The following is a 16643-nucleotide window of genomic DNA, read 5'->3' on the forward strand; positions in this document are numbered from 1 at the left end:
GCTCCCCTGGGGCTGGCCATGGCCCCACTGGTCTCACCTGGTGGGCGTGCAGGACCGTGAGGATGATGAAGTCCTTGGCCTTCCTGTGACAGAAAAGACAAATGAAGGTGGCTGGGATCTCACGGTGGTGGACCTCAACATGTGCATTTGGCTATTGAGAGAGCACATCCCACCCTCCCCAGCCCAATGGTGGCTGGGACCTTCGTGGGCTCCTTGAGGTGCTTGGTAATACAGCTGTAGGTGCTCTCCTGGTGCTGCCCACCCCTTGGCCAGCTGGGAACTGGTATGGCACTTGCTCTAAAGGCACTCTCCCTACTCAAGTTGAGGCTTCCCCACACCAGCAGTGACCACCAGGGACAGCGAAGCTTGGGGGTGTGCATTAACACCCCAAGGCTCCAGCTGGGGCACAGCAGCCTGGCATGAGCCCCCTCCACAGAGGTGATGAGGGACAAGCGTTGTCCTCACCTTACAAGCTCAATGAATCTCTCTCTGGGGGCTTCACTCACATCCTCATCGTTGATGGCCAAGATCTGGTCTCCTGGCAGAAGTTTATCCTCAGAGGGGCCACCTGCAGGGAGAGAGGGTGAGGGCCAGCCCAGGAATCCCAGGGCTGCAGGGTAGGGGGGAAGCAGGAGGGTACCAAGCACCCCCAAAGTGTTTGCCCATGTATGTGGCTGTGGAGGGCACCCTGCAGGCCCATGGGAGGGGACAGGAGAGGACAGGAGCCCAGGGAGGGGTCCCACCAGCAGTAGGTACCGCTGTGCTTCCTGGCACCCTGTAGCCGTGTCCAGGGACCCCCGCACCGCACACCCTACCTGCTGCCACCGAGCGCACAACCACTGGCCTCTCGCTGCCGGCCACAAAGCCGAATCCGTAGCGGGGGTGGCGCTGGACTGTCACCTGTCGGAGTGTGTCCGAAGGCAACTGCCCACATTCCATATCATCACCACCACACTCCTCCGGCATCACATGGCTGTGCTGCAGAGTGGAGGGGCAGGCTGTAATGCACCCCATCATGGCAGCCCTCCCCACTCACCCCAAGCCCTCTGCAACTTGGAGGGCAGCCCCACTCCACCTGCCTCCTGCATTGCTGGTGGCACTGCAGGTCCCAGCAGCTTGCCAGGATGTCCACAGCTCCCCCCCGCAACCCTCCACCTCCCTTGCAAAGCAGTGCTGCTCAGTGCCTGTCCTTGCCACAGCACCAGCAGCTCGGACAGGGGGACATTCATGGAGATACTCCCCAAGGGTAAATCATGCCATTCTCTCCCAGCATCTCACTGTCCCATCCCTGTCCCAGCATCTCACTTCATTAGATGTCTCATCTATGCGGGATAAAATCCCTCTGGCCATTACCTGAGGGATGTCACAGCCGTGAGGTTCAGAGGACATGGCAGCCCTGGCACAGCCAGAGTGACGTCTCTCTGCCTATTCTGCAAAGGTTTAAGAGCAAACCCAAGGGCTGGCTTTTTCACACCACATAACACTGCTGCATAATATCAGAGATAAGTGGAAACAAGTTCAGCCAGTTTAAAAACTGGGATTAAGGCAGGCTCAGCCATGGCTTCTGGCACTATGACCAATTCTCTGCTGCCAGCCCTGGGACTCTTTGAAGCACTGACAGTCAGAAGCTGGGAAGACCCAGCCCAGGGCAAGGTCATGCCAAACCTGCCCTTGGCATCCCAGAGCAATGCCAGCCATGGCTCTGGGCTGCTCAGCAGGGCTGTGAGCCTGCTATTAGGCAGCAGTCTCAACACCATCGGGATGACAGTGGAGGGCAGCACAGACAGATGGCAATGTGCACAGCCACAACCAGAAAAACAAAGTGATGAACGCACCATTGTTTCTGTGCTGCTCATTGCTTGTTCCTGTCCAGACTATTTAGCCTGCTTAAGAAAGATCCTTCCTGACCTTTTGGCAACATGTCAATTGTTCTGTCTCTTATCAGTTTAGGATTTGACACATCATCCATCTAATGCAATCTGTCTGCATTTCTGACACCCCCCACCCACTCCCAGTGCCGCATGTTGGCACCCGCTACAGAGTGAAGAGGGATGGCTCGTGGGGCCGAAAGAGGATGGGAGCTTCTTGCAGCTCTGTGCCAGCACACCCACAACTTTGGGCTTGAGCACATCGCTGCCTGGAAAGACAGTCCTGTACCTGATCTCCAGGTGATCTGTCCCAACATCCTTTAAGGGAGCAGGGTCAGACCCTGTCCCTGCTGCCTTGTCTCCCATGGCAGCCAGGAGGGCTCTGAGCACTGGGCACATCCACCCAGTATCAGAGATACAGTGCTGGTGTGGATAAGCTGTGCTCTGTGGTGATGGGATGCCACCACTGCCAGGTCCACCCTGACCCATCCCTGGTGCCCAGCCAGATGGGTATCTGTGGCTTTCCCCTCCCTCATGCAGCAGCACATGGCTGGAGAAACAAAACAGTGAGACCTGGGGAAGGGAACTGCTGAGCAGCAGAAAGGTGCAGGCATCTCCCAGGGCAGGGGGGAGTCCCACACCCATCAGCGGTCCCATTGGGGGCGCAGCACCTGCAGGTGTGGGGTGCAGGGCCAGGTCCATCGCCAGGAGAGCACAGCTGCAGGGAAGCGCAGGCGAGACTATCTCCCCTGTGACTGGCTACACGCCGCTTCATTAGCTGCTCTGCTACTCCCATGAGCATTTAAAAGAACAACAGCAATGACAACAACAAAAAAATCACACGATTTCAACCAATTTTCTCAAATCAACCTTATCCAAAGCCATTGTCTGTGGCTGAAAAGGGGATTGAATGTAGTGCTGCATCTCCACATGCCTGGCACGGCCAGGGACAATGCCTTTTGTATGCAGGGATGGAGCTGGCTGCAAGAGACAGCAGAGCCGCCAAGCTGCTGGCTTCCCAGAGGAGACCCCCCCCTTTTCATTCCCCTCAAACTGCCTGCAGCAACTCCAGCCCCCCCATCTAACAAGCCCCATCAGTGTATGAATGGGAGGATGAGCTGTGAGGCTCAAAGCACTGGGATGCTTCAGAGATGTGGCTGAGCTCAGTGCAATTGCTCTGGGCAAACCAAGGCAGGTGTTTGCTCACCAAGTCACAGCCAAGTGGATGGCAAGTCCCGGACTACAGCTGCCCAGTTAAAGCTGTTGTGTCCCCAGATTTGTCTTTTTGTGTGCAATTTGGGAGTGAGTCTCACTCCCACTCCTCCCCACGGAGCCTGTGGCCAAGCCACTACCCTCCAATGACCACCCAGGAACAGCAGCATCTCACGCAGCTGAACTACCATCAGAAAAAGTTAGTGGGGAATTCTTTGCAGCTTAAATGGACAAAAGGAAAAGAAAGCACACCTCATTTCAGCCACAACCAGTCTGCCGTCCAGCATTAAAAGGAAGAGAGGAATAAAGAGCTGGAGACTGACAATAAAACTCTTTTACCAGGCTCTTAAGCTGCTCCTCTCCTGATAAGACTTTGATGCTGCAGAAGCATTACCAGGAAATTAAATAAAAGAGGACCAGTGTCCTTGTAAGCAGGACTTATCCACTCTAGGAGAAGCAATAATATGCTCAGCAGCAGGTACAACATGCCTTCTCCAGGCTGCAGCTCTGAATGTCCTTCCCATGGCAGCTGTCCCATGCTGGGCTTGGGGCACGACATGTGCTCGCCCTGGACCAGAGCAAGAGGTCGGAGAAAATCAGCAGCAGCAGCAGGTAATGCTGTCCCTAACACTGTTAATTACAGCTCATCTGCACCCGAGGACTGCAGGAGCCATCGCTTCCCTGAAGCCTATTTTTTTGTTTTTCCTCTTCTAATTCCCAGGCAGAGAACTGCGCTGGGCTGAAAAATCTCTTGGCCTCGCTCTCACAGCAGGGAACATGAAACAACCCCTGGAGCTCAGCAGCTCTGCCCGGTCAGCAGCACCCAAACCCAGCCCCATCCTGGGCTCAGCGGCCAGTGAGCCAGGTCACACTGCTTGGAAAACACCTGCTACCCCTCTCAGTGGGCACAGACCAGCACTGACCCCATCCCACCACAGGGAGCCGATGGCTGTTCATGTCCGTGTCCCCACCCTGCCTATGTCCCTGCCTGCTGCCCGCCTCCAGCCCAAGAAGCTGCACTGCATCCTCTTATGTCCGTGGGGATCACCGTGGCACAATGCCGCCAAGACACAAGGTCATTGGAAAATGGCTCAGCACAAGGTAAAAAGGCTCACTAGGAGAATACCCTGTGCCTATGAGCAGCAGGAGCCCACCACAGATGTGTCCCTGTGGGACGATGTCTGCTCCTCACCCAGCTCTTCATGGTGTCTCAGCCGACATGGCATGAAGATATCCCCTGTCCTGGGCCTTGGACACTTATCTTTTGTGCTTAGAGCTCTGACACCGATCCAGTCATGCTCTGCCGCCCAAGGTAAGAGAGACATCAGCTCCATCTGGTCATCCCCGACCACAATATGCTGCCAAGGGATGTGCCTTCAGCTTCCTGAGCACCTTCAGCTCTCTGCGTGACAGAGCAGGGCTGAATCCAGAGCCCTCACTCCTCCCCAGATGGATAAAGGCAGAGCAAGAGTTACTCCAAAAGCTGACACATACATTTTTAATTTCCTACTGCAATAAATCTCTGCTCCCTCTGAGGAGTGATTTTCTCCCATTGCTTCTAGAGCTGACTGACCATCTCTGCTAGTGGGAAAAGCCACCAGAACAAACCAGTTGCCTGGGAGCAACAATGGTCTCCATATACCCAAGACACTCGTACCATTTCCAATTGCCTTTAAAGAGGATGGCACCAGGTGGAAGTACTCTCTGTAGCTGAAGAAGGGCTTACAGCTGAGCCCCAGGATGGGGAGTGGTAATGGAAAGGTCTTGAGGCTTTGGCAGAGGGGCACTTTGCACAGACGGTGCTGCAGGACTGGGTGCCAGCTCTTCTCCCCTTTCCTCTGGTGCCGTGAACACCCCGAGAACAAACAGAGCCTGTGGATTCCTGTCTCTCCTGATGCAAAACTGTGCCCGGCTCCTCCATCTGCCAGGCTGCAAGGCATGTGGGATCCTGAGCACATGTGGCAGTGGCAGGAAACGCTGGGGAACGGGCCAATAAGTGTTTTTATGGGGAACATATAGCAGCTCCAGCCTCACATGCTGGTCTCTATCTCAGATGGAGCCCACAGGGCTTCCAGGGTGCGTGGGGACCAATGGTGGGAACAAGAGCAGAGTGGGCAGAGCTGGCTGGCACAGGATCCACCGTGATGATGTGCATCTCTGCTCCATCAGTACTGTGCATCTGTGCCCAGCAAGCATCTGGTTACCTTGGAAGATGCCTTTTTGGACCACATTAACATGTCAGATGTCCCCAGCAACGGCAAACAGATGCTGTATTTCCAGACTCAGTGAAACTGCTCAGACGCACAATAAACAGGGAAGCAACGTTTGATGGCCCAGTAATGGCTGCCCTTGCTTTGGCAGCAGTTAACAGCTGGCTGAAGCAAAGAGGGCTGGACTGAGGGGTGCCAGCCTGGTTGAGACCAACATTAAAGTCAGTAGAATGACCCAGGCCTTCATGGCTGAAGTTCTGCATGGACCCAGCCTGGACAACTGCAGCCTGTGTGCAGCTCTGCCATATGGCCCGGGACTTTACCCTCTGTGCTCCAGCTCAGATTTGCTGTCAATATTAGGAAGCAATTTAAAATCAGTAGAGCTCTTCAAAAGGGTTAGCAAGGGTTAGCTTTACTGATGGCGCTGGGTCTGTCCTGAGCTGGCAGGTATGCCAGGTACACTGCTGGTACAGAGGTCAGGTGCCAGATGTCAACCATTCGAGGGCAAAAATACTCTTGGCTTCCAGTGCAGGAACAAGTAGATGGTGAGCAGTGTCCCCCAGCACAGCTGGAGCTGAGCTGCTGGAGAAGCTAGCCAATGGCTAAAGGCAGCTGTAAATAATGAAGCAGCAGCTGCAGCCTGGCTCCAGGCAGTAGCTACAGCTCTCTGCTGCTCAGCCCGCAGCTTTTTAAATGGTCCTGGCATCTCAGCTAGAGATAAACACAGGCAGAGAGGCAGGGAGGGATGGGGACCAGGTGGAAATCCCAGGACCTGTGGTACCCCAGGGGTGGCAGAGAGCGATGGAGAGGGGCTCAGCCCCCCACCAGCAAGGAGTGGGACCGGTCCGACCTGGCGCTCAGAGCTGCATTTTGGAGGGTGAGGGACCATTGCCAAAGTAATGCTGCTCATTAACAGAAAAATACAGTGTGAGCATGGCTAACAAAGACCCTGCCCCCCAACATCCAGACACACTCAGGTCAAAGGAAGAAACAGCTTCTGCACAGCGAGAGACTGTCCTGAAACAAGCCCTGTGAGACACGGCCAGAACCACCACCGAGAATCTGAAGCCCAGCCTGGATCACACCTTCCACAGGCAAACACTCACAAACATCATCTTCCCATCTAAGACTTGGGCTCTCCAGCCTGAAAAGGAGAAGAGGAAGAGGGACCATGATGGGGCCCCTAAAACCAATCTGACATGAGGCAGGGAGCTGGCACTGCATGAGAACCTGTGGAAGGAGGTTTAACACTGGGAAAAGGCAGGACTTTGCCACCCAAGAGCCAATTAATCCCTGGAGCTCACTGCCACAGGTTGCTGGTGAGCCTGTAAATTCAACTGGGCTTGACAAGAAATTTTCAGCTACTAAAGCCAGAGGCCTCCAAAATTCCCATGCTATAGCTTGCCAAAACCTGTGAGAATCTACATCAAGAAGAGTCTGATTGGGATGAGCCCTCTCCCTCAATATGCAGCAGGAGAGAGGACCTGAGCCCACCTCTATGGCACACCAATGGGGCGTGTACCCACCTACGTGTGTCAGGCCACTGGCATGGGCTCCCCGAGGTGCGTGCGAGCGTGGCAGAGATGGGACTCCGCTTGCACGTGCCCAAGTGTGCCACTGAGTGCCTTCAGGAGGCAGCAGGGCTCCAGGGCAGGCACTCAGCAGTGGTGTCACGGGACATCGGGTACCTGTGGGAGCAAAGGATGATGAGTGTGAGATGATGAAGACCTCCAGGGTGCCTGCACACACAGCCTGGCCATGCCCACACAAACTGGGGACAAGCTGGGGTGCTGTGCTGTCTGAATGCCCCCCAAAGACAATGGGTTGCCTCATTTACATACACTGTTCTCCTATAAATGCAAATTGGTTTTACCTGGAAGCTTCCACAATTTTTTCCTCCAATTTTCCCTATGATTTTTGGCTGTTTAAGGGATTTGTTCTCCCCAGATGAAGAAGCACCTTGCTGAGGATCAAAGCAAAATCCTTTAGCAACAGGGTCAGGCTCAGAAGTCTCATGCTGCAGCCTCACCCAGCAGCAGGCAGGGAAGCTGCTACCCCTGGGCTGCCAGCAAAACCGAGCTAGGCTGGAGAGCCTGGGCTGGATGAGAGGGACTTGGGACAGGCAGGGCTTCCCTTGCAGAGCTCTAACAAATCTGCCTGCAGAGAGAGAGGGATGGTGAAAGAAAAGCCCATCTCCTCTCTAGTGCATTGAGCACGTGCCCTGAGCATGGACTGCAAAGCCCCACCATGGTACAATTTTTTTAGAGTATTTTTCTTTCCCTTCAGCACCTGGGCACTAATCTAGGACCTCAGAGAATCTGTTTTCCAGCCCCTCCTCTGCTACCATCCACTGCTATCGGCAGGTTACCTTGGTGCTCTCCTCCACAGTGCTCCACCAGTGTCAGCAGGCAGGGACCCCCCTTGCCCAGGCAGGGCAAGGCTGGGGAAGGCATTACAGACTCGGAGGGATATTTATCTCTGTGAGGACTATAGGAATACAGTAAGCAGACAGTCAACACTGGGCTAAAATGAGATGAACACATAAGAGGATTAATCAGGGATAAGGAGTGATGGAATAAAATCCACAGCACTTTTCTCCCTTATTTGTGTGACACTTCAGCTGTGTGATGAGGGTTTGGAGTGACACCAATTCCCCACCACAGCCCGGCCACTATCCGCCACTCAGCTACTGCTGCTGATTGAACCACTCAGCTCCTGTGTTCCCCAGTTTGAACCTGGGATACATCTGTGTTGTATTAACTTTGCTTTCTGGTGGTACTGCAGATAAACGCTCTCAGCCCTGTGGGGAGGAAGGAGCTTACATTGGGTGATGGGTGCCAGCCTCTGATGCTCCTGCCCCTCTCATGCTGGCACAGGCAGCTTGAACCCAAACTGAGCCTTTCCTACAAGAGAGCCCCCAATGCACACAGCATGTCCCCAGAGCCTCACGCTCCTTGGGGACAGGGTCTGGCTGCTGTACAGCGTGGCAGCGCCTTTCTGGCAGCTAAGTAGCAGGAGCATGGCTCCCTCCACACCTGCCTGGGCACGAGGCAAGGGATCCCGTAGCTGACCACCTTGCTCCAAAGGATTTGCAGGAAGATAAATTTATTGCTGCATACAAAGTCTAGAGAAGAGTTAAATAAAGGGGGGAGAGTTATGGATCCTTTACATCCCATTAGTGAGAGGGCACAGTCTACCTCCTCCCCCACGCAGCAGTGAGGGAGGCTGTCAGCCCTTCTCTCCCAGCACCACAGAAAGCAGCTTTCATTTGGGCCCTCATGAATCCCAGGACTTTCACTCTGGCTTTACAGAGAGCAATTTGCTCAGCTGATGACTTGCTGGTGGTTTTCGGGACTGCTATCTCCACCCAGAGCAGCGCAGAGCAGAGCAAGGAAGGGACCTGTGGGAAGGAATGTCAACAGAGGTGGCAGGACCACAGAAGTGACAGCAACATCCCCCACCCAGACGACTGCATGACAGCTCCCGGGTGCAGAGGGAGCATGAGTTGGACTCAATGAACTCACCCAGCACCTCCCAGTATGGTCCAGTGACTCATGGCTCAGCCCTACCAGCCTGTCCAGGGTGAGAGCTCGCCTTGACATAGAGGTGGCAAACCCTGGAGCATTTCTGGCAGCACAACATTGGTGAGAAGGTCCCCCAAGACACAACAGAGCTGGCCCACGAGCTTGCCTGTGTGGCAGCAGGGACTGTCCCATCGAGCTCCCGATACTGTCACCAGCCTTGACCAGAGCTACACAGGAATTTGCTTATGGGAGATGACAAACAGCATCACTGGGTCCCCCTCCACCCCTGTCTTTTCTGGGATCCCTTTCCATGCTCTGAGGCTCAGTAAAGCCCTTGAGTTGATGCCAGATAAAGGCAAAACCATTAAAAAAAGAAAAAAGCAAAGGAGCAGGGGGAGCCTTTGAGTGCGATGCTTTCAGCCTGGGGCTGCCGGCATTTCTGGCAGAGGCTTAATTTACACTTCTTTATAATCTCTTTATAACTTGCTCTGAGCTCTGCTGCCTGCCAGCATGTTCCTGGGGGCACAGGGCGAGGAGGGGGACTCTGCAAGCTGCAGCAAGTGGGCTTGTGAGTGCAGCACACTTCACAGGTAGCCAGGCCCATGTGTACTCTGTTTTCTACCTGTGTGTGTACAAACATTGCACCAAACCAGCAGCCTCGGGAGACGGCATCTCTCTGTTTGTTGACACAAGACACACACGTCTCACCAGATGTACAACTGCTCGCCCAGAAGTCACCTGGGGAAACAGCGCAGGCATGGGGACGTGGAGCTGCTCCTGTGGCAGCACGACCTGACATCTCTGCCCCAGGGTCCCCATGGGATGCATGCAAGCACGCTTCCCCATGGGATGCAGGCACTTGGGGTCCCTGTGGGATGCAGGCATACCAGATGGGACCAAATCACCAGCAGGAGCGAGACGCTCATTACCCACATGCTGCGTGGGTGCCTCCTGCCATCGGCAGCTTGGCTCTGTCTGTGCCAGCAGGCACTGCTCCACGGCGCCATTGCACTCTGCACATACTATGGTGTTTGGAAAGCATCGGTAATACAGAGAAACACCCCGATAGGTTTCTAAACCAGACTAAATGGTTTATAAATTATTGATGTCATGAGTTTGCCTCCCTGTCAGATGAAGGGGAACAACAGCTCAGGCTGCTGCTGGCAGGCGAGCAGCGACGGCCTCAAATGGAGCTGACACAATAGCCACATCCCATGCACAGCTCCCGATGGAGACGCTGGTGTGGCTGCTGCTGAAGGCACAGTAATGCTGGCAGGCCTCTTTACACCAAGCTTCATAGCAGCAGACCTCAGCACTCCTGCTGCATAAGAATCTGATGATTTTCTGAGTTCCTGCTGTAGTAATTAGCTTGATCAGCCCATGCAAATCAGTTTCTATTTGAAACCAGCCTTATTTAATGGGATCCACTCAGTATTTGCCTCCTGAAGTTTTCACACAGACCAATCTTCCCCATTTCAGGTGTGAAAGGCAACTGGGGCAGGGAATGGTTTCACCTGCCCCAGCACGGGATCCAGCTTGGCTCTTGCTGGCAATTTCTCGGCTTCATTTCTCATGCGCAAGTTGACATTGTTTCCAGAAACAAAGGGGCTTAGGCTCTGAAAACCCATCTCCTCTGGCAATGGATTATGTTGTTAGATTGTTCCAGTCATTTAGAAGAGTGTTTGGATAACCGAATTTACACAATTTAGCCCTTGGTTCATAAGGAGAGCCCCTCCGCTGCGGCCTATTTTGAATATGCAAATCAGCCATGCACAAGGAGATTCATTTTGTAAAGTGCAAGCTGAAAAAGTAATGCCAGTTCTCATTCATTTCTGGCTGACATTTTATTTAATTCATTTATTCATTTGCCCCAGCATCCCCAGCAGCAATAACAACCACCTCTTCAACCTCCTATAACTCACTGTGAACAGTTTTCCTGGGAGCCAAACCAAGGGTCCCAGCACCTCGGCGGGATTTAACTCTCCCGATCCTTCTGGGAGGAGGCTAGTTCTCTGCCTGGCAGATAATGAGCCCTTGGGGCAGGGGTTCCACTGACAGCTGTGTCTTGGAGAAGGCTGATTGCAGGTGAAGGTGTTCCAACAGCAACCTGCCCTGAGCTGTTCAATGGCACATCCCCAGCACTGGGTCCAGGAGCTTTTGGATGGTGCCATGTCTTCCAGCACCGACTGATAACCCCAAATGGACAGAGAACCTCCAAACCTCATCCATCACGCCTGACCCTTGAAACCTGAAACTTCTTCAAACCATTGGGACAGGAGCCCCCTGAACTCCTTAGAGAGCCTGGGCTGCAGCCCAAGCCAACCCATGCAGACTGAGTCTGTGCTGCACAGACCTTCCCCAGGTCCATGGACCCTCAACCAGGCATTTTGGCATGCTGTACTCTGAGACGTGCACAAGCTCACCAGTGAGAGAAACCCTAGGACCCCTCTTGCTGTCTGGCCTGCTTGGGTTTGTCTCGCTCCCTCCTACCTCTTTGCTGTTCGTCTCCAGAGCCCTGCTACAGTGCTCCCGGCTGATCTGCAGGGGCTTCAGCTCACCACCCACTGGGCTAGAGTCAGTGTCTCAGCCCTATTCAGGGCAGGTACAGAACAGGTCTCAGTGGCTGTGCTCCTGGCACTCCCAGACCAGGCTTGCAGGGCAGATGCTAAGCCTAAATGAGCTTTGCTGAGAGGAAAAACCCCTCTGGCAGAAGGGAAGGGGGATGCCCAGAAGGGTGTCTCAGCCTTGCAGAGAAGGGGACAGGACTGCAGGGAGGGAGTTAGGCAGCAGGGCAAGGAGCTGCCTCTGGGAAGGGAGTGTGTGCTCAAAGCAGCCAGCTGCCCTGGCAGACCACAACTGGCACAGCTCTCCCCACCAACCACACTGCTCTCCTCTTTTTATTTTCTTTTTTTTTTTTCCCCTCTCCTTTTCTCCAATTTATCTTTTTGACACGTTCAATGATGCTTCTGCAGACCAAAAACAATAAAGACAGAGGTTCAGCCAAGGCAATTTTGGAGCTGAATCAAAGCTAAAATAACCTAGGCACAGAGCAGCTGAACAAAGACATCTCGGTGAGGGGACACAGAGCAGTGCAGGCGCCCTGTGCCCCTCCGCAGCTCTGACCGTCTGGCTGGCCCACATAGGGAACATCAAGTCCTACCCACGAGCTCAATGTGCCTTGATCTCCCCTGCACACCTACCATCACCTTCTGGCCTTGGTAGTATCATTTCCCTCTTCCCATGGATGCAAGCCCCCATCCCAGTGCAAAGCCGGCCCTTGCAGCTGCAGCTGAGTAAGTACCTGCTTGCCTGGCATGCCAGCTCCGTGCTCTGCATAGCAAGCACCAGATTTTGCTTTCCTGACCTTACAGCCCTGCAGAGCAACCCAAATCTTCCAGGCAGCGTTTTGGGTTTGTTTTTTTTTTTCCCCTACAAATGCTACTCTGCTGCTACGTGAAGGAGCTGGGAGGGGCGGACAGATGGACAGAAAGATAGGTGGGGAGAGGTGGATGATAAGCTGATTTCTGCTGAGCGAATAACCGTATCTGGACTCTCAACAAGGAACAAGACACAATCCGCAGCATGACTCAGCCTGGAAGCACATGCTGCTTCCCAGCCCCACCACCAGGACTGGCGCATCCCTGTTGCTCAGCCACTGTCCCAAGAGGGAGTAGCCCCTGGCTGCTGCTCCAGCGCCCACCCCAAAAGCATTTCATGGCCAGGACAGGTAGACCCAGACAGCTCCAGAGATGTGGACAGGCTGTGCATGCCAAAAGGCAGCCGGGCAAAATGGGGGTTGATGCTCTGCAGGGCGAGCTGTGCGTGGCTCTCGCAGACCTCCCAAAAGCAGCTGTCAGAGCCTGTCTTGTTCCAGCTCCCTGCCTCTCCAGACACGCCAGTAATTCTGCTTTGCTGTGAGTGTTCCCGGTTTGTTTCTCTCTGAGAGTGAAAGGGTTTGAGCACTGGGAGCCTCACTGCTCTTGGAGAGCATCAAGAGCACGTGGCAGAGCAGAAAAATGGAAGGCATGGGACCACAAGCATCCCCCGGCTGGGTCTGTGATGGCACCTCATGCCCCAGAGCTCCTGACAGGGTGACAGTGGCCCATACAGGATGCTGCTTACATCCTGGGTCAAGTTCAGGGGGACAGGGAAGGCAGCAATATGTCCTGCTCCTGTGTTTTACATGTGAAACTCCACATCCAGCTCCAGGGTTAACTCTGGGGCTGGGCAGGAGTGCCTTCTCTGGGTGAGCCCCACGTGAGCATCTCTAGCCCCTTCCTTCCTAAAGCAGCTTCCTGAGCCTGGAAGTGGCTACCCCAGCCCCAAGGAGCTGATGCCATCCCCACCTGCTCCCCAGCCAGAAGCACTGTATGCTGCGGCAGCCATGGCTCACCCAAGTGGGTGCAAAACCCCTTGCTGGGCCTGGGCAGGGGCAAGCCCCAGAATAGGGCATGGCAATGCTCAGCTCCTGCCAGAGCCCTGAATCTTCTAAGGGAGGTGCATCACGTCCTCAGACCAGGGGGATGTCAGACTCCCCTCCTCACTGCCCTCCCCCCAGCCGGCTCCATCTCTCTGGAGGATACAGCCCAGTGTCGTTAACGTGGGGCTGAGCATCTTCCCGAGGACATGCAAATAAAACCACAGCGCTTCTCACTCCTTAAACACTGGGGGAAAGAGTTACCCATGCTGCCTGCTTATAACAAACACTGTAGTGTGGAAGCCAAAGAGTGACAGCTCTGAAGATGGCATGTCAGCTCTGGCTGTCCCAGGAGGACCTGTCAAACTGTCACACAGCATTAGCTGCAACAAATTACTGCACAGTGCCCTGCAACCCACACCACCACGGGGCTGCGGCACCCCTGCTATGCCACAGCACGCAGAGCCCCCAGTGTGTGGGAGTGCTGCCTCCCCTCCATTACCTATCTGGACAGCCTCCTAAGCCAAGGGGTGCCAGCCACCACTTTTGTCACCTGGCCTCTTGTGTGTCTTCTCCTGCAGTAGGACGCCCACGGACTACTGCCCACAAGCTTTGCAGACCATGATGGACCAATAGGATCAGGCTGAAACAACCAACTGGCTACCACTGGAGCACCTGGAGCTGGGGCTGGCACAGGGGGCAGGGGGCCGGGGTTGTGGGTATGGCAGGGGAAGTGATGGAAGTCCTGTGTGACAGCCCCAGGGCACCTCACACCCACACTGCAAGAGCCCTCCAGAAACACATCCCCAGTGAGGAAGCTGGTGGTGGCATGGAGAGCTCAGGATAGGGCAAAACAACTCCTCACGCCAGCCCTGGTGGGGCTGGCGGAGTCCCCTGGATGCAGCCCCGCTCCACATTCCCTCCCTTGCCACACGCTATCTTCCCATCTGTGCCTTCAAGCCACTGCAGTGTGAAGTAAACAGATCTGCTACTTTGCTTTTATCAAGGGGGATTGAAACAAACCCATTTTGCGGCAGGTCAAACCCACTGCTAGGCAGTGGCCAAGCCTTGGAGGAGAGGCGGCACAGGCCGGCACGGCAGCAGCAGCTCTCTAAACAGCCATGCCCATTCACACTGGCTGCGTTACCATCCAGAGAGCATGGCAGAGCCAGGATCTACGCTGCTTCTCATCTGCACGCAAAACCACTGCCCATGGTCTCCACAGCTGTCACCTTGGCACTTTTGGTGAATGATAATTTGTAACTGCTGGCAGGAACACATAATATGACTTTGTCTGTCCTGAGTCATAAGAAGCAGAAGGGAGAGCTGAAGCTTGGCCTCAGGAGCTTACTGCCTCTTCCTCTGCCTGCTCAGATCGATGCTTTGAGGCAGTGACCAGCTCTGGGCAGCTGTGAGGCTGGGATTAAGCACCACTGGCCGTTTGGGCACCAGCTGGACTGTGCATAACACAAGGGGCAGCTGCAGTCCCATGAGGCCAGGCCAGAAACGCCTCTCCTTGACATTCCTAGTTTGGCTGAGAGCATCAAAATCACCTTCCAGAGATGTGGACAAGGAGTCACCAGGCCCTGCCGCCTCCTTGGTGAGCTCCAGGCACAGCTTCTTCCATTTCCTACTTCACTGTCCAGATTAAAATCCTTCTGCTAACCTATAAAAAATGTAATCAAAATGATAACAACAACAATCAAACGCTCTCAGTAGATGAGCCAGTTTGTCCTTAATACCTCCTGGCTGCCAGCAGCTTGTTGTCATGGGGAGACAGGAGCTACAAGCTCTGTCCTAGGGCTAGGATGGATATCCAGCTGGGGGGGCTTCCTCCCAAGGAGTGGGAAGAGACAATGTGGGGGTTCAGCTCCAGCCCTGGAGTTCAGCAATGACAGCAGCAGTGGCCAAGCCTTCATGGGAGGGGAATGTTTTTCATAATAGCCCTACATAATGAAGCACAAAGGATGGAAGGTCACCAGGACATGTGGGAGGAAGGCCACCAGAATAGGTGGAAGGAAGGCCACTAAGCTGGGAGAAGGTCAGTCACAGCCCCTCAAAATCTTGCAATTCAGAAAGCCACCCGCCGGGCAGAGGTGCCCTGCAAGAGAAGTGCATGCAAGACCTCAGGAAAGAGCAGCTGGGCTCCAGGCCCACCATCTTGGTGCTAAATCCAGACACACCAGCCTCTCCCCCTGTCCATTAACTAGGCATGATAATGGGCTCTCTGCAAGCATGGGAAGGGGTCACAAGGAGGTTGGAGGGGAGCAGGCAGCCAGAGGAAGGTAGCTAGCACAGACCTCTCCTCACTGAACATGCTGGGATGCGCTGGCACCCTCTTGGCACACAGCTAGTCAGCTCCTCCAAGGTGCAGGGGGAGGGGAGCCTCTGGTCATGCCTGACTGCTGGCAGGGAGCTGCATGAGTGCCAGGGAGGAAGGAGAGCTCACAGACTTCCTGCACTAGTGCTTAACCACAAAACCAGTTATCCTTGTTGCAATTAAAAAGGAGGAGAGACAAAACCCTCTGACCCAGAGCATCTGCAAATCCTGGAGCCAGTGCCCATGGCAGAGGAAGGAGGAGCAGATCTCCCAGAGGCATAGCTCCCTGCCAGCCCGTTCGCACACTGGGGATGGATTACACAGCAGCACTTTCAGTAACAAAGTGGTACCACGAATTTGCAGGACAGAGATGAGATGCTCCCAAGTCCTTGGTCACCTTCTTACAGCCCTGCCAGTCCTGCTGCTGCAGACGTAGTGGTTGAGGTATATCAGAGGCTACGGACCATAAGTCGCTCAGGGTCTAGGGGCAGTTTCCGAATGGGTCTAGGGCCACTGAGGCAGAGACGCAGCGTTATTGACTAAGAGATGGTTCCCAGTCTCCCTGGAGCTGTGGCTGGGGGCATCGCTTACATCCTGCATGGGACTGGGAGATTGGAGACTTATCTGGCCCAGCTTCTTCATGGACAGGCAGGAGTAGGGCTCTGCAGCCAAATCACACAGGGATTGGAAGACCCACAGGTGTTATATCCGTCCTTTGCTCTTCATGCCAGGCAGAGCGATTCCTGTAGAAGCAGCCTGCACCGAAGCTTGGATAACAAATTGCTACCTTTCAGCAGAGGAGCCTGCAGGAGCTGTGGTTAGCACACATGAAGTTCAAGCCATTTCCACAAGGACCCTCTGTTGAACAAGTGCTAGGTGAAGGAGCAAGTGCTGAGACGCGGTCATCTCAAACCAGCCTGGGAGATGGATCTTTCCCACATGCCACTGGCTCTCTGGCTGGATGCCAGCATGATTCCTCCTGACCACATGCCCCAGCCTTGCTTTATTGGTCCTGTAAAACCCACATGCAGTGGCTCACACATGCCAGCATCCCTGCTGACACCTCATTTGCAAGAATATTGCTGGGGGCAG

At 54.5% G+C, this 16643-nt stretch overlaps 1 protein-coding gene across 19 annotated transcripts in view; it reads right to left on the reverse strand.

Annotated features, from left to right (window-relative positions):
- Positions 1-16643, reverse strand: part of FRMPD3 (FERM and PDZ domain containing 3) — a 69064-nt gene that overhangs the window by 36637 nt on the left and 15784 nt on the right. For 5 of the 19 annotated variants that reach the window (XM_054839791.1, XM_054839796.1, XM_054839801.1 and 2 more), the window contains 4 exons: positions 7659-7777; positions 6817-6978; positions 466-568; positions 38-83 (listed from right to left, as the gene is read on the reverse strand). In XM_054839791.1, coding sequence (XP_054695766.1) covers positions 38-83; positions 466-568; positions 6817-6978; positions 7659-7777 — 430 coding nt within the window. Of the gene's footprint in view, positions 1-37; positions 84-465; positions 569-815; positions 979-6816; positions 6979-7658; positions 7778-16643 lie in introns of all 19 variants that reach the window. The other 14 variants (XM_054839807.1, XM_054839805.1, XM_054839806.1 and 11 more) reach the window with 10 other exon arrangements.

The sequence above is a fragment of the Grus americana genome, chromosome 12, assembly GCF_028858705.1.
Source record: "Grus americana isolate bGruAme1 chromosome 12, bGruAme1.mat, whole genome shotgun sequence".
NCBI lineage: Eukaryota > Metazoa > Chordata > Aves > Gruiformes > Gruidae > Grus > Grus americana.